At 41.7% G+C, this 18,633-nt stretch overlaps 2 protein-coding genes across 2 annotated transcripts; both read right to left on the bottom strand.

Moving 5' to 3' along the window:
• Positions 1-541: 541 nt before the first annotated feature.
• Positions 542-4,621, bottom strand: LOC123725661 (putative uncharacterized protein DDB_G0286901). The gene is made up of 2 exons (XM_045692143.1): positions 3,224-4,621; positions 542-550 (listed from the first exon to the last, which is right to left on the bottom strand). The coding sequence occupies exons 1-2, from the start codon at positions 4,619-4,621 to the stop codon at positions 542-544; spliced, it is 1,407 nt and encodes a 468-aa protein (XP_045548099.1).
• Position 4,622: 1 nt separating this feature from the next.
• On the bottom strand, positions 4,623-5,699 carry LOC106566071 (putative uncharacterized protein DDB_G0286901). The gene has a single exon (XM_014133892.2). It carries the CDS (start codon positions 5,697-5,699, stop codon positions 4,623-4,625), a length of 1,077 nt encoding a protein of 358 aa, XP_013989367.2.
• Between the last annotated feature and the right edge of the window lie 12,934 nt (positions 5,700-18,633).

The raw sequence follows: 18,633 nt of genomic DNA, 5'->3' as shown, positions 1-18,633 counted from the left end.
TCAAAACCCCTGGAGGGATAATCAGTCTTCCTTGAATTTCCCAGTTGTATAAACATTGTTTTGTCTATCTGGTCAAATGTTTTCATTTGCCTTTCCTGTTTTTAGAAGTTTTTCCATGTTGGCTAGAGAGTCAGTCAAGTTGGTTCTTTAAATTGTTCCAGTCACAAACACCACCACAAGTGATCAACTCTCCCATCTAGAACAGGCCAGGGTTGTGAATGGATATGGACAACATTTTCAGTTATACCAATGCTCAATAAATATCACATATGTACAATAATAGTTAATAGACTTCCATATAAAGCCGCTTGGATGCATTTACCCCATTCTAACATAACCTAGGAGACCTGTTCTGCATTCAACTCTCAGGAGTCAAAGGCACTTTAAAATGTGCTACAAATTCATTTTGGTAATGAATTTGTATCTTTGGTAACGCTGAAATATAAAAAGACATTCCAAATTGCATTGTGTGATTGCCTCACAGCCTGGCAATGCAAAGCACACCAGGAATTATGACAATCTACTCGGAAACAAAACACTCTTATCTGCACTGGGGAATAAAGAGAATACTCCACTTCAGATAATCATACTTCTACTGCAGAACACCAGGCCAGATGACGTCTGTGTTCTTAGGTGCCTCTTTGATTAATGAGAAACATATTTGTTTTTTGTCTGATGCAGCTCGTGAGCACACAGTGGAATTAACAGAGCCAGAGAGAGCCCAGGGATCATTGATTAGTAATCAATTGGCTGTGTGTGGATGCAGCCACTTTCACACTGTCCATCTACTGTATACAGTATTGTTGGGTCAAGGTCATGATAAACATAGCATAACAAAGCTAATTTTACCAGACTACCATTTGGCAGGGAGAGAAAGCCACTAGGGGTAGTTCAGTCAAATTAGATCCATGCAGCAATTGCTCAATCACTATTGGCTAACTAATTACCTTAAGTAAAACTAATACTATACTCATATGATATTGTCTTAAAGGAATATGTTGAGAATAGATACAGACGAGTAAGTAAATGTATATAAACAGCCTATACATGATAATTCAACAAGTGAGGTTGTACAGTGAAGTGTTAAGTCAAACAATAGGAAACCTGTATGTTTATTTTCATTTGTTTGGAGGTCTGTCATCCTCAGTGAAATGTTCTTCTTCATTAATTAGTCCTTGCCACCATGGAAATGTGAAGAGCAACTGCTGCCTCGGCAACGTGCAAATCAAGCATGACACACATAACAAACAGCAGGGGGATATACTGAAGCTATTTATCAACCTATACACTCTAATATCATGGGTAAATACACACACACACACACACACACACACACACACACACACACACACACACACACACACACACACACACACACACACACACACACACACACACACACACACACAGCTCAGAGTCTGTGCATTTAAAATGCTACAGACAAACTTCTCTGCTTCCACAATAAGCCTCCTCTGTGAAGGTCACACATAGGTCATACATACAGGGATAGACATTTCCAACCAAACAGTTATTGTGTAATACATCATTTCAAATGGCTGCTATTGTGATCCTTTGACTCACAAGGTCATGAATAGAAGCTGAAACCCCATTTTAATAAGATATACTGTAACCCGACTTCCAGAGGAGTGACAGGATACACACTATGACTTACAACCCCAGAGAGGACATATCACATCTTACGACGCTATTACAAATGATACCCAAGCAAAGGTAACGTGCAGTAGAGGAGGCGTGCAGGGGGTAGGTGATCCGACCTCCAGGATTACTTCTCCCCATTCTGCAGTAGAGGAGGCGTGCAGGGCAGGTGTTCCCTTACCCCCCATATGACATCCTGACAAGGTAATAGATTGGATGGGCTGAGCAGAAAGCCCCCTTCCTAACTAAATCACCGCGTTGGATTGGATGGGCTAAGCAGGTGTTCCCTCACCCCCCATATGACATCCTGTCAAGGTAATGGATTGGATGGGCTGAGCTTTAGGAGGATTCTTTCTCTTCACAGCTGGCTACTTGATTATGGCAGCTCAATGGGTGTAACTTTTGTTGACAGTTTCGATACCTTTTGGAAACAAAACACATTTTATAAGGAGGATGGGATCCACCCAAATCATTGTCATCCTGGATCCTTTCACAGCACTATATGGCTGCATTGAGACAATGACTTATCAATGACCCAAGCCCAGCTCAACTAATCCCCACCATTGTGACACAGAGTTAAATAAATAACATGAGCACATCTACTGCTGCTAAGCTTCCCAGTAAAGCAATGAAAGCAAGTAAGCATCCCAGAAGAAAAGTGCTCAAAATAGCCCACGTTAATATATGTAGCTTAAGAAACAAGGTTCATGAAATCAATAATTTTCTAGTAACAGATGACATACATATTCTGAAACTCACTTAGATAGTATCTTAGACGATACAGTGGTAGCAATACAAGGTCATAACATTTATAGAAAAGATAGAAATGCCAATGGTGGTGTTGCTGTTTATATTCAGAACCACATTCCTGTAAAGATTAGAGAGGATCTCATGTCAAATACTGATGAAGTAATATGGCTGCAGGTACATCTGCCTCACTTAAAGCCCTTTCTGGTGGGAAGCTGCTTCAGACCACCAAGAGCTAACAGTCAGTGTCTGGATAACATTTGTGAAATGCTTAATAATTTGTGTGAAAAAGTACTGTTACTACTGTTCATCTTGAGAAATCATGTGACTAAACTGAATAAAAATAAATGAATAAACTACACTATGAAAGCAAGATAAATGAAATAAAGAATGATAGTAAAAAGCTTTGGAGCACCTTAAATGAAATTCTGGGAAAAAAGGCAAACTCAGCTCCATCATTCATTGAATCAGATGGCTCATTCATCACAAAACCAACTAATAGTGCCAACTACTTTAATCTTTTTTTCATTGGCAAGATTAGCAAACTTAGGCATAACATGCCAGCAACAAATGCTGACACTACACAACCAAGTAAAACTGACCAAATTATGAAAGACAAGCACTGTAATTTTACATTCTGTAAAGTTAGTGTGGAAGAGGTGAAAAAATGATTATCAACAATGACAAGCCACTGGGGTCTGACAACTTGGATGGAAAATTACTGAGGATAATAGCAGACGATATTGTTCATCTTGTTAATTTTCTTGTTCAACCTAATGTTCATCCTACTGTTCATCCAATTGTTCAACCTACTGTTCACCTTGTTGTTCCTCTTGCTCTTCATCTTGTTGTTCAACTTGTTGTTCATCCTACTGTTCATCCTACTGTTCATCTTGTTGTTCATCTTGTTGTTCATCCTACTGTTCATCTTGCTGTTCACCTTGTTGTTCATCCTACTGTTCATCTTGCTGTTCATCCTACTGTTCATCCTACTGTTCATCTTGTTGTTCATCTTGTTGTTCATCCTACTGTTCATCCTACTGTTCATCTTGCTGTTCATCCTACTGTTCATCCTACTGTTCATCTTGTTGTTCATCTTGTTGTTCATCCTACTGTTCATCTTGCTGTTCATCCTACTGTTCATCCTACTGTTCATCTTGTTGTTCATCTTGTTGTTCATCCTACTGTTCATCTTGTTGTTCATCCTGCTGTTCATCCTACTGTTCATCTTGCTGTTCATCTTGTTGTTCATCCTACTGTTCATCTTGTTGTTCATCTTGTTGTTCATCCTACTGTTCATCTTGTTGTTCATCTTGTTGTTCATCCTACTGTTCATCTTGTTGTTCATCCTACTGTTCATCTTGTTGTTCATCCTACTGTTTATCCTACTGTTCATCTTGCTGTTCATCCTACTGTTCATCCTTCTGTTCATCTTGTTCTTCATCCTACTGTTCATCCTACTGTTCATCCTACTGTTCATCTTGTTGTTCATCTTGCTGTTCATCCTACTGTTCATCTTGTTGTTCATCCTACTGTTCATCCTACTGTTCATCATGTTGTTCATCATACTGTTCATCCTACTGTTCATCTTGTTGTTCATCCTACTGTTCATATTGTTGTTCATCTTGCTGTTCATCCTACTGTTCATCTTGTTGTTCATCCTACTGTTCATCTTGCTGTTCATCCTACTGTTCATCCTTCTGTTCATCTTGGTGTTCATCTTGCTGTTCATCCTACTGTTCATCTTGTTGTTCATCTTGTTGTTCATCCTACTGTTCATCCTACTGTTCATCTTGTTGTTCATCCTACTGTTCATCCTACTGTTCATCATGTTGTTCATCATACTGTTCATCCTACTGTTCATCCTTCTGTTCATCATGTTGTTCATCCTACTGTTCATCCTACTGTTCATCTTGTGTTTGTTCATCTTGTTGTTCATCCTACTGTTCATCCTACTGTTCATCCTACTGTTCATCTTGTTGTTCATCCTACTGTTCATTCCTATTCTGTTCATCCTTCTGTTCATCTTGTTGTTCATCCTACTGTTCATCTTGCTGTTCATCCTACTGTTCATCCTTCTGTTCATCTTGTTGTTCATCTTGTTGTTCATCCTACTGTTCATCCTACTGTTCATCTTGTTGTTCATCTTGCTGTTCATCCTACTGTTCATCTTGTTGTTCATCTTGTTGTTCATCCTTCTGTTCATCTTGTTCTTCATCCTACTGTTCATCTTGCTGTTCATCCTGCTGTTCATACTTCTGTTCATCTTTGTTCATCTTGTTGTTCATCCTACTGTTCATCCTACTGTTCATCTTGCTGTTCATCTTGCTGTTCATCCTACTGTTCATCTTGTTGTTCATCCTACTGTTTATCCTACTGTTCATCTTGCTGTTCATCCCACTGTTCATCCTTCTGTTCATCTTGTTCTTCATCCTACTGTTCATCCTACTGTTAATCCTACTGTTCATCTTGTTGTTCATCTTGTTGTTCATCCTACTGTTCATCTTGCTGTTCATCCTACTGTTCATCCTACTGTTCATCTTGTTGTTCATCATACTGTTCATCCTACTGTTCATCTTGTTGTTCATCCTACTGTTCATCTTGTTGTTCATCTTGCTGTTCATCCTACTGTTCATCTTGTTGTTCATCCTACTGTTCATCTTGCTGTTCATCCTACTGTTCATCTTGTTGTTCATCTTGTTGTTCATCCTACTGTTCATCCTACTGTTCATCTTGTTGTTCATCCTACTGTTCATCCTACTGTTCATCTTGTTGTTCATCCTACTGTTCATCCTACTGTTCATCTTGTGTTTCATCTTGTTGTTCATCTTGTTGTTCATCCTACTGTTCATCCTACTGTTCATCCTACTGTTCATCTTGCTGTTCATCCTACTGTTCATATTGTTGTTCATCTTGCTGTTCATCCTACTGTTCATCTTGTTGTTCATCCTACTGTTCATCTTGCTGTTCATCCTACTGTTCATCTTGCTGTTCATCCTTCTGTTCATCTTGTTGTTCATCCTACTGTTCATCCTACTGTTCATCTTGTTGTTCATCTTGTTGTTCATCTTGTTGTTCATCCTACTGTTCATCCTACTGTTCATCTTGTTGTTCATATTGCCGTTCATCCTTTTGTTCATCTTGTTGTTCATCCTACTGTTCATCCTTCTGTTCATCCTGTTCTTCATCCTACTGTTCATCCTACTGTTAATCCTACTGTTCATCTTGTTGTTCATCTTGTTGTTCATCTTGTTGTTCATCTTGTTGTTCATCCTACTGTTCATCTTGTTGTTCATCCTTCCGTTCATCCTACTGTTCATCCTACTGTTAATCTTGTTGTTCATCCTTCTGTTCATCCTACTGTTCATCTTGTTGTTCATCTGCTTTCACTGTTCATCTTGTTGTTCATCCTACTGTTCATCCTACTGTTCATCTTGTTGTTCATCTTGTTGTTCATCTTGCTGTTCATCCTCTGTTCATCTTGTTGTTCATCTTGTTGTTCATCTTGTCGTTCATCCTTCTGTTCATCTTGTTGTTCATATTGCCGTTCATCCTTTTGTTCATCTTGTTGTTTATCCTACTGTTCATCTTGCTGTTCATCCCACTGTTCATCCTTCTGTTCATCCTGTTCTTCATCCTACTGTTCATCCTACTGTTAATCCTACTGTTCATCTTGTTGTTCATCTTGTTGTTCATCCTACTGTTCATCTTGCTGTTCATCCTACTGTTCATCCTTCTGTTCATCTTGTTGTTCATCCTACTGTTCATCCTCGTTCATTGTTCATCTACTGTTAATCCTACTGTTCATCTTGTTGATCATCTTGTTGTTCATCCTTCTGTTCATCTTGTTGTTCATCCTACTGTTCATCATACTGTTCATCCTACTGTTCATCTTGCTGTTCATCTTGATGTTCATCCAACTGTTCATTTTGCTGTTCATCCTACTGTTCATCTTGCTGTTCATCCTTCTGATCATCCTACTGTTCATCCTACTGTTCATCCTACCATTCATCCTACTGTTCATCTTGCTGTTCATCATACTGTTCATCTTGTTGTTCATCTTGCTGTTCATCTTGTTGTTCATCCAACTGTTCATCTTGCTGTTCACCTTGCTGTTCATCTTGTTGTTCATCTTACTGTTCATCTTGTTGTTCATCCTACTGTTCATCCTACTGTTCATCTTGCTGTTCATCCTTCTGTTCATCTTGCTGTTCATCCTACTGTTCATCCTACTGTTCATCCTGCTGTTCATCTTGCTGTTCATCTTACTGTTCATCTTGTTGTTCATCATACTGTTCATCCTACTGTTCATCTTGCTGTTCATCCTTCTGTTCATCCTACTGTTCATCTTGTTGTTCATCCTGCTGTTCATCTTACTGTTCATCTTGTTCTTCATCCTACTGTTCATCCTATATCCTACTGTTCATCTTGTTGTTCATCTTGCTGTTCATCTTACTGTTCATCTTGTTGTTCATCATACTGTTCATCCTACTGTTCATCTTGCTGTTCATCTTGTTGTTCATCTTGCTGTTCATCTTGTTGTTCATCCTACTGTTCATCTTGTTGTTCATCCTTCTGTTCATCCTGCTGTTCATCCTACTGTTCATCTTGTGTTTCATCTTGCTGTTCATCTCGCTGTTCATCCAACTGTTCATCTTGCTGTTCACCTTGTTGTTCATCCAACTGTTCATCTTGTTGTTCATCCTACTGTTCATCCAACTGTTCATCTTGCTGTTCATCTTGTTGTTCATCCAACTGTTCATCCTACTGTTCATTTTCTTGTTGTTCATCTTGTTGTTCATCATACTGTTCATCCTACTGTTCATCCTTCTGTTCATCTTGCTGTTCATCCTTCTGTTCATCCGGGGGCGGCAGGGTAGCCTAGTGGTTAGAGTGTTAGCCCTGTAACCGAAAGGTTGCATGTTTGAATCCCCGAGCTGAAAAGGTACAAATCTGTCGTTCTGCACCTGAACAAGGCAGTTAACCCACTGTTCCTAGGCTGTCATTGAAAAGAAAAATGTGTTCTTAACTGACTTGCCTAGTTAGATATAATAAAAAAAGTCCTTCTGTTCATCTTGTTGTTACACAATGAGTCTCAAAGCTACTGAACAGAATACTGATGTGAAACTGGAGGAGCATGTGACCCATTGATGTTCTCCTCTTTTGTAGCAGGATTGTTAGCTAGCTAGAAATACAAACGCATCAAAACAACAGCAGGTAGAGGATATTTCTGACGGAATGATCCTTCCAAAAAGAGAGCACTAACCAAGACCCAGTCCAATATAATGTACATGTATATTTAACCACAGTGATGAGAAATCCTCATCTGTTAGTCATATGGTATACTGGTGACCATGGCCAAGGAGAGAAAACATGCAAAGAGAGAGAAGAGCTAAATGCCTTAGCTACTGCATGGGAGATGATCTCTATAGCACATTATTTACAGCCTGGTAAAGCCCCAGGCCAGGCAACACACACACACACACACACACACACACACACACACACACACACACACACACACACACACACACACACACACACACACACACACACACACACACACACACACACACTTTAGTATGCTATGCAAAATGTATTAAATGGGCTGGCTAATAGGAATCTCCCTCACTTGGTTGGCTTCCCCTGGAGAATACATTTAAATGAGAATAAACATACTGTACATGTGGGTGGCATAGTTAGAACTACACATTTCCGATTATTCCATGCAAAACAATAGTGCACATTTATCTCAAATCAGAGTTATACAGCAAGTAACTGCATGCTTTTCATGATCAATAAATTTCAATTGATCATGTAATTTCAGATGTGTAAGGGTAGACTCACGACATCACTCAATATTGGCCACCATTAATTGGATATTTGAGTGATATAAAATAAAAGTAAACTATACCTAACAATTGTGAGTGATTTAGGTTCATTTCCCATCTTTGTTAGTGTTATATCTAGCCTAGCTGTAGAAGAATGCACATCTGCACAGTTTCACATTGTACATCACTCTGTCGTTTAATGACATGTGCCACTCATCCTGACAACCCATTCATCCGTAAAGCAGCACACTGTCGTAAACCATAACAACGTACAGTACGACGTACAGCATGTCGTATCATACATAACAGTTAGGTCTACCTGTCAAGCAGCAGAATGGCACATTTGCATATGTACTGTTAGCTGATAATGTTTACTTTGTAAGATACCGGTAGAAATGTTGTACAGCTGCCTAAACATAGTGTTAAGACCTACTAATGTACTTTTTTCTCTAACCAACGTTGGCCTACCTCGCAAAGTTAGCTAACAATATCCACTTTTCAACATTGTTTTTAAAGAATGTTTAATCACGATTGCTGACAGACATGATAGGCTACATTGATTTATGGACCACTTCAAATTGGCTAGCTAGCTAATAACAGATCATGTCAGTATGTCTAGTTAACAAGCTATCTTTCAGGGGATAAACTAGATGGCTACATACAAATATTGTTTGATTTTCTTTCCATCTATAGTGGTGATAATAGTAGTCTGACTAACAACTTTACCAGGAAGAGGACTTGCCAATGTCAAGCTCTTTCCAAAAGCCTCCTGCTCATCTCTGATGAAGCAAGTTAAATGACATGTTGGTTGATTTGCTAGCTAAAAGACATGATCAATTGATGTTTGATGCAAACAATACCACATAATGTCAAAGTGGATTTATGTTTTACATTTTTTTACTAATTAATACAAATTAAAAAGATGAAATATCTAGAATCAATAAGTATTCAACCCCTTTGTTATGGTAAGCCTAAATAAGTACAGTAGTAAACATTTGCTTTACAAGTCACACAAAAAGTTGCATGGACTGACTCTGTGTGCAATAATAGTGTTTAACATGATTTTTGAATGACTACCTCATCTCTGTACCCCACACATACAATTATCCATAAGGTCCCGCAGTCGAGCAGTGAATTTCAAACACAGATTCAACAACATAGACCAGGGAGGTTTTCCAATGTCTTGAAAAGAAGGGCACCTATTGGTATATGGGTAAAAAAATGCACATATTGAATATCCCTTTGAGCATGGTGAAGTTATTAATTACACTTTGGATGGTGCATCAATACACCCATTCACTACAAAGATAGAGGCGTCCTTCCTAACTCATTAGCTGGATAGAAAGGAAACCCCTCAGGTATTTCACCATGAGGCTAATGGTGACTTTAAAACTGTTACAGAGTTTATTAATGTCTAAGTTACCGAGTTTAATGACTAAGGATTGATCAACAGCATTGTAGTTACTCCACAATACTAACCTAATTTATAGAGTGAAAAGAAGGAAACCTGTACAGAATACAAATATTCCAAACATGCATCCTGTTTGCAATAAGGCACTAAAGTAATACAGCAAAAAATGTGGCGAAGAAATTCACCTTTCGTCCTGAATAAAAAGCATTATGTTTAGGGCAAATCCAATACAACACATGACTGAGTACCACTCTCCATATTTTCGAGCATAGTGGTGGCTGCATCATGTTGGTATGCTTGTAATCGTTAAGGACTGGGGAGTTTTTCAGGATAGAAAAGAAACTAAATGGAGCACAGCCAAAATCCTAGAGGAAAACCTGCTTCGTTCTGCTTTTCTTAAATCTGCTTGAAAATCATTGGCAACACCTGAAATTGGTTGTCTAGCATTAACCAACAACTAATTTGACAGAGCTTGAAGAATTTTGAAAAGAATAATGGGAAAATGTTGCACAATCCAGGTATGGAAATCTCTTAGCAACTCACAGCTGTAATCACAGCCGAAGGTGATTCTAACATGCATTGACTCAGGCGGTTGACTACTTATCTAATCAAGATATATTAGTGCTATATGTTTCAGATCATTTTTTACAAATGTTATAATTTTTCTTAGACTTTGACATTACAGAGTATTTTGTGTAGATTGTTGACAAAAAATGAAAATGAAATCAATTTTAATCCCACTTTGTAACTAAGCAAAATGTGGAAAAAGTCAAGGGTGTGAATACTTTCTGAATGCACTGTAAATGTGAAATAATCTGAAACGTGTAGTTCTGAATACACTATTCAAGAGGTGATGATATTAAAACCAAATAGTTATAACATTTCTTTAACAATCCCTTGAAAACAGCATGTAGTTTCTAGTGGTTTTTGCAGAGCTGAGAGTCTCCTTGCCCCCCAGGAGACAAATCGAACACGTTTTATTGATAACGACCTATACAGTATATGGACCTCTTGGACAAGCTATTGACAATTAGATTTCACTACCCTTCGAGGATGACTCAGCCTTTATACTGAGTTTACTCGCCCCACTTAGAGTGGTATTGGGACATTGGAATATTTACCGATAGAGCAGACAGCAATGGAGGTCAACTGAAATTATGATCAAACAGCTTGCTCTAGAGGGGTCTATGGGAAAATACCTTCCTGAACAGCAAAGGCATGCATGCCCATGGAAATGGACAGGACACCGCACACGGCTCATTGAAATGGAGAGGACACTGCACATGGAACATTGAAATGGAGAGGACACTGCACATGGAACATTGAAATGGAGGGGACATCGCAAATGGCCCATTGAAATGGAGGGGACACCGCAAACGGCCCATTGAAATGGAGGGGACAACGCACATGTCCCATTGAAATGGAGGGGACACCGCACATGGCCCATTGAAATGGAGGGGACACTGCACATGGCCCATTGAAATGGTGGGGACACTGCACATGGCCCATTGAAATGGAGGGGACACCGCACATGGCCCATTGAAATGGAGGGGACACGGCACATGGCCCATTGAAATGGAGGGGACAAACACATGGCCCATTGAAATGGGGGGACACAACACATGGCCCATTGAAATGGAGGGGACACCGCACATGGCCCATTGAAATGGAGGGGACACCGCGCCTGGCCCATTGAAATGGAGGGGACAATGCACATGGCCCATTGAAATGGAGGGGACACAACACATGGCCCATTGAAATGGAGGGGACACAACACATGGCCCATTGAAATGGAGGGGACACCATACATGGCCCATTGAAATGGAGGGGACACTGCACATGGCCCATTGAAATGGAGGGGACACCGCGCCTGGCCCATTGAAATGGAGGGGACAATTCACATGGCCCATTGAAATGGAGGGGACACAACACAAGGCCCATTGAAATGGAGGGGACACCGTACATGGCCCATTGAAATGGAGGGGACACTGCACATGGCCCATTGAAATGGAGGGGACACCGCACATGGCCCATTGAAATGGAGGGGACACCGCACATGGCCCATTGAAATGGAGGGGACACCGCACATGGCCCATTGAAATGGAGGGGACACAACACATGGCCCATTGAAATGGAGGGGACACAACACATGGCCCATTGAAATGGAGGGGACACAACACATAGCCCATTGAAATGGAGGGGACACCGCACATGGCCCATTGAAATGGAGGGGACACTGCACATGGCCCATTGAAATGGAAGGGTCACTCTACATAGCCCATTGGCTCATCCTGTTTTAGCTACATTTGGGGAGAGTCACTGCAACACTATGAATATATCTATCCCCATTATGATCCATGGTGATTCTGCTACATTGTCTCTGCTCAGAGTGGGTACTGAAGTGGATGTCACACTAACCTACTAACTAGACCAGTGGTTCTCATTCCTCTATTGGGGACCCACAACAATTCCATGGGTTTGATCTATTCAACAGCTAGCACACCTGATTCAACCTGTCAACAACTAATCATGAAAACCTTGACTAAGTGAATCAGGTGAGCTAGAACAGAGCTAGACGTTAATCCCAGAATCCTCCCAACATGGTCAATCAATGCCCTTATGCCATTCTCTGCTGAAGATGAGGCTCGCATACAGTAAAATGATAGCATACCATTTTTTTGTATTATTATCATTATTTTTTAACCATTATTTAACTAGGCAAGTCAGTTAAGAGCAAATTCTTATTTACGTTGACCGCCTACTCTGGCAAACCCTAACCCGGACAATGCTGGGCCAATTGTGCGCCACCCTTTGGGACTCCCTATCACGGCCGGTTGTAATACAGCCTGGAATCGGACCAGGGTCTGTAGTGACACCTCTAGCACTGAGATGCAGTGCCTTAGACCGCTGCGTCACTCAGGAGCCCACACTCATGATGCAAGCTAGAAATACAGACCCGACATCTGTTGACTTGTTATTGTGTGATGACAGTGTGACAATGTGCAGGACGTGCCAATGACAATGTAAACTAGCCCATTTCCTGCCACTGGCAAATCATGTGAGCTGTATAATCAGGCAGCCACCAGAAGAACTGGACAAGGTTTCTGAAAGTCCTCTGGAAATTAATGTAAATGAATGCAACTAATTCAATGTAAGGTATCATTATATACGTAAGAGATTGTCTGCATAATTATTCAAATGTACGCTTGTACAAACATAAATCAAAGTTGTTTGAACTGTACATCTTCACACCTTTGCTATTTTTGTGGAACTGTTTTGTACGTTGACACAAAAAAAGGATAGTTTTGTCCTACATTACCACCAGGCCGTATAACACCAGCCAGCATCATTCCCCTCAAATGTCTCACTATGAATTTTACTGTGTGTCAGGCAGAGCAGGAAATCCTATTTAGAATCCCAAAAGCAAACAAAGCTGAACATCTGATTAGAACAGACTTCAAAGTACTACTCCACATTAAGTCTTCTGATCTGTTCATCGTTGAAGATACTGAACCACGCAGCTCCTCAGAGCAACACCACTGATGACCAATTTCTCCAAGAATGTATTTGTTACTTCGCTATTCCCATCAATTACAGCAACATGTTATCTAAATGTATTGTTCTTGGCTCATTCTATTCTGTTTCGGAGTCTGCCAAACTGTGAGTACATTGTTTGGGAAGAATATTATCAGTCTGAAAAACACGTGACTTCCTGTTGAACGTGGAACGAGGGAGAGCTTGATTTGGTGTTTTGGAATTTTTGTTGTTTTGGAAAGATTTAAAAGACTATTTGAAAAGTTTGGCTACTAGCTAACTGCCTTTAGAGTTTGGATTCCGCTGGCATCAGTTGCAAGGACCACTACTACCTATCCAGTTATCCTGCCGACCAAGGCCAGGTCAGAGTAGCTGCTTGGCGTAGCAGCTAGCCTAGCAGGGTTTTCTTGACGGCTTCAATGCAACCCGCAACGCAGTTAGCAATTGTGGATGGGACCGCGGATTGTCCCTGGCTTGTGGCTGTCTAGATCCCTGCCGTTTGTTGTTGTTGTTTCCTATCTTCCCTGCAACCTTCCCTGTCTGGAACTGAGAGGAGTAACAGCGAAACCAACATTGCTACCATGACAAAGACCAAAGCCGGTGGGAGTACCGTTGAGGACAGTGGTGTCTCTATCACAGGTGAAGGATCTTTTAAACAAACAAAAAGAGTTAAACAACAAGAAAATAGCTTCAAGTGTTGTGTTCAAATACTAATGGAGTCAACTAATAAATGAATGGACGACCCATCCAGGACCTGAAGAACAGTTTGTAGTTCTTCCAGGGTCAGCTCGATGAGTTCAAACAGGATAATGGCAAGATGGCAGCAATCTGTAAGTAATTGAGAGAGGACATCAGTTCAAATCAAAGATAATTTGTAAAAATCCAAATAACTTCACACATCTTCATTGTAAAGGGTTTAAACACTGTTTCCCATGCTTTTTCAATGAACCATAAACAATTAATGAACATGCATCTGTGGAACGGTCATTAAGACACTAACAGCTTACAGACAGTAGGCAATTAAGGTCACAGTTATGAAAACTTAGGACACTAAAGAGGCCTTTCTACTGACTCTGAAAAACACCAGAAGAAAGATGCTCAGGGTTCCTGCTCATCTGTGTGAACATGCCTTAGGCATGCTGCAAGGAGGCATGAAGACTGCAGATGTGGCCAGGGCAATAAATTGCAATGTCTGTACTGTGAGACGCCTAAGACAGCGCTACAGGGAGACAGGACAGACAGCTGATCGTCCTCGCAGTGGCAGACCACGTGTAACACCACCTGCACAGGATCGGTACATCCAAACATCACACCTGCGGGACAGGTACAGGATGGCAACAACAACTGCCCGAGTTACCCCAGTTACACCACAATCCCTCCATCAGTGCTAAGACTGTCCACAATAGGCTGAGAGAGGCTGGACTGAGGGCTTGTAGGCCTGTTGTAAGGAAGGTCCTCACCAGACATCCCCAGCAACAACATCACCTATGGGCACAAAGCCACCGTTGCTGTCGTGCCCTGATCTGTTTCACCTGTTCCTGTTATTGTCTCCACCCCCTCCATGTGTCGCTTATTTTCCCTGGTGTATTTATCCCTGTGTTTCCTGTCTCTCTGTGCCAGTTCGTCTTGTATGTTTCCAAGTCAACCAGCGGTTTTCCCGTTCTCCTGCTTTTTGCATTGTCCTTTTTCTAGTCTTGCTGGTTTTGACCCTTGCCTGTTTCTGACCCTTGCCTGTACCCGCCTGCCTGACTATTCTGCCTGCCTTGACTACGAGCCTGTCTGCCACTTTGTACCTCCTGGACTCTGATCTGGTTTTGACCTTTTTGCCTGTCCACGACCATTCTCTTGCCTACCCCTTTGGATTAATAAACATTGTAAGACTCCAACCATCTGCCTCCTGTGTCTGCATTTGGGTCTTGCCTTGTGCCTTGATAGTCGCTGGACCAGACAGGACTGGCAAAAAGTGCTCTTCACTGATGAGTCGCGGTTTTGTCTCACCAGGGGTGATGGATTTGCATCTATCGTCGAAGGAATGAGCGTTACACCGAGGCCTGTACTCTGGAGCGGGATTGATTTGGAGGTGGAGGGTCCATCATGGTCTGGGGCATTGTGTCACAGCATAATTGGACTGAGCTTGTTGTCATTGCAGGCTATCCCAACGCTGTGCGTTACAGGGGAAACATCCTCCTCCCTCATGTGGTACCCTTCCTGCAGGCTCATCCTGACATGACCCTCCAGCATGACAATGCCACCAGCCATACTGCTCGTTCTGTGCGTGATTTTCTGCCATGGCCATCGAAGAGCCCGGATCTCAATCCCATTGAGCACGTTTGGGACCTGTTGGATCGGAAGGTGAGAGCTAGGGCCATTCCCCCCAGAAATGTCTGGGAACTTGCAGCTGCCTTGGTGGAAGAGTGGGATAACATCTCACAGCATGTACAGGCAAATCTGGTGCAGTCCATGAGAAAGAGATGTACTGCAGTATTCAATGCAGCTGGTGGCCACACCAGATACTGACTGTTACTTTTGATTTTGACCCTCCCTTTGTTCAGGGACACATTATTCCATTTCTGTTAGTCACATGTCTGTGGAACTTGTTCAGTTTATGTCTCAGTTGTTGAATCTTGTTACATTCATACCACTATTTACACATGTTAAGTTCGCTGAAAATAAACGCAGTTGACAGTGAGAGGACGCAGTTGACGTTTCTTTTTTTGCTGAGTTTAGGTTTAAGAAAATAGAGTTAAGAAAATATTCAGTTAGGAAATAGAGTTAAGAACATATTTACTAAATAAATAAATAATAGTGAATCCATGATTACAAATCAGATTCAATCGAAGGACAATCAAGGCAAAACAACATGGTTGTGGGCGGAATTGCAGAATCTCCACCAGACCTTGACTGAGTCAAACTGAGGGACCCTTGGTCTCGACCCAGCCCTGTTCAACTGGGTCCTGGACTTTCTGACAGCCTGCCCCCAGGTGATGAGGGTAGGAAACAACATCTCCACCCCGCTGATCCTCAACACTGGGGCCCCACAAGGGTGCGTTCTCAGCCCTCTCCTGTACTCCCTGTTCACCCATGACTGCATGGCCATGCACGCCTCATCATCAAGTTTGCAGACGACAGTGGTAGGCTTGATTACCAACAATGACGAGACGGCCTACAGGGAGGAGGTGAGGGCCCTCGGAGTGTGGTGTCAGAAAAATAACCTCACACTCAACATCAACAAAACAAAGGAGATGATCGTGGACTTCAGGAAACAGCAGAGGGAGCACCCCCAAATCCACATTGACGGGACAGTAGTGGAGAAGGTGGAAAGCTTTAAGTTCCTCGGCGTACACATCACGGACAAACTGAAATGGTCCACCCACACAGACAGTGTGGTGAAGAAGGCGCAACAGCGCCTCTTCAACCTCAGGAGGCTGAAGACATTTGGCTTGTCACCGAAAACACTCACAAACTTTTACAGCTGCACAATCGAGAGCATCCTGTCGGGCTGTATCACCGCCTGGTACGGCAACTGCTCCGCCCACAACCATAAGGCTCTCCAGAGGGTAGTGAGGTATGCACAACGCATCACCGGGGGCAAACTACCTGCCCTCCAGGACACCTACACCACCCGATGTCACAGGAAGGCCAAAAAGATCATCAAGGACAACAATCACCCGAGCCACTGCCTGTTCACCCCACTATTATCCAGAAGGCAAGGTCAGTACAGGTGCATCAAAGCTGGGACCGAGACACTGAAAAACAGCTTCTATCTCAAGGCCATCAGACTGTTAAACAGCCATCACTAACATTGAGTGGCTGCTGCCAACATACTGACTCAAATCTCTAGCCACTTTAATAATTACAAATTGGATGTAATAAATGTATCACTAGTCACTTTAAACAATGCCACTTTATATAATGTTTACACACCCTACATTACTCATCTCATATGTATATACTGTACTCTATACCATCTACTGCATCTTGCCGATGCTGCACGGCCATCACTCATCCATATATTTATATCTACTGATTCTTATTCATTCCTTTACACTTGTGTGTATAAGGTAGTTGTTGTGAAATTGTTAGATTTGTTAGATATGACTGCACGGTCGGAACTAGAAGCACCAGCATTTCGCTACACTCGCATTAACATCTGCTAACCATGTGTATGTGACCAAAATAATTTGATTTGATTTGATGTTCTATAGCTCAAGAGAAAGACAAACCTGATTTAAAATAACAAATAAAATAACACCTCACGGCACAATGCCTCTACCCCATGTGACCTACTTGTTCTATTTTGTATTTGTATTTATATGCCAAGGCAGCAGCTACTCTTCCTTGGGTTTATTAAGGATCCCCATTAGTTCCTGTCAAGGCAGCAGCTACTCTTCCTGGGGTTTATTAGGGATCCCCATCAGTTCCTGCCAAGCACTGGCGGTTCTAGCTTGTATGGCTCCCTGGGCGAACCCCCCCTTCAGCTCCCCCACCCCAAAAAACAAAAAAAAGCACAATTTTGCACTAACTGTCATTTTTATTCATACATTTGGAACAACACAAATAAATTATCATAACATTTAAAACTATATAAATATAAAACTATATACAAAAATAAGACTCATAAATAACAAAAAGAAGTAACAAACACAAATAAAAACAAATTTGTGCTGATTTGGCACTCGAGCGTCAATACATTACCCATCCCCTCAAACAAGAGTCAAGAGTCAACCAATTCACCTTGGTGGTGTGCAGACCGGTTTTATATTATTCTTAACGATTTCACACAAACCAGAAAAAAATACAACAATATGTCTGTGAAACTATATATTCAAACTGTTATGAGTTAATTGGGGTTTATTTGGTAGCATTTCATAGTGTGACTGATTTTACTAATTGCATTAGTACTGTACAAAGTTAGAGGTGCGCTATTTGATAGATTCCTCTGCTTCCCCTACCTCGGGCTTCCAGTGGGGTGACCTGAGGTCAACCTATCCCCGCCCCCCTCCCCATCTCGTACTTCTGAGTGGGACACCTTCCCAGACAGTAGCCTGCCTAGTTCACAAACTAGAATCAGGGCGCCCACTCCGACAAGGTTAATTGACCCACAGTCCCACACAGTGACATGATATCATTGACATGACGTTCAAATGAGCGATAGAAAACTGATCGGATGCCCCGTGCTGCCCCAGCAAGATGCCGCCCTGGGCGGCTGCCCATGTCACCTATACCTAAATCCGCTACTGCTGCCAAGGCAGCAGCTACTCTTCCTGGGGGTTTATTAGGGATCCCCATTAGTTCCTGCCAAGGCAGCAGCTACTCTTCCTGGGGTCCAGCAAAATTAAGGCAGTTATACATTTTAAAAACATTACAATACATTCAGAACAGATTTCACAACATATTAACTGTGTGCCTTCAGGCCTCTACTCTACTACTGAATATCTATAACACAAAATACAT

This window comes from Salmo salar, chromosome ssa12 (assembly GCF_905237065.1).
Source record: "Salmo salar chromosome ssa12, Ssal_v3.1, whole genome shotgun sequence".
Taxonomy (NCBI): Eukaryota; Metazoa; Chordata; class Actinopteri; order Salmoniformes; family Salmonidae; genus Salmo; species Salmo salar.
Note: the sequence above shows the minus strand (reverse complement) of the source record. Positions and strands in the feature narration are given on the sequence as shown.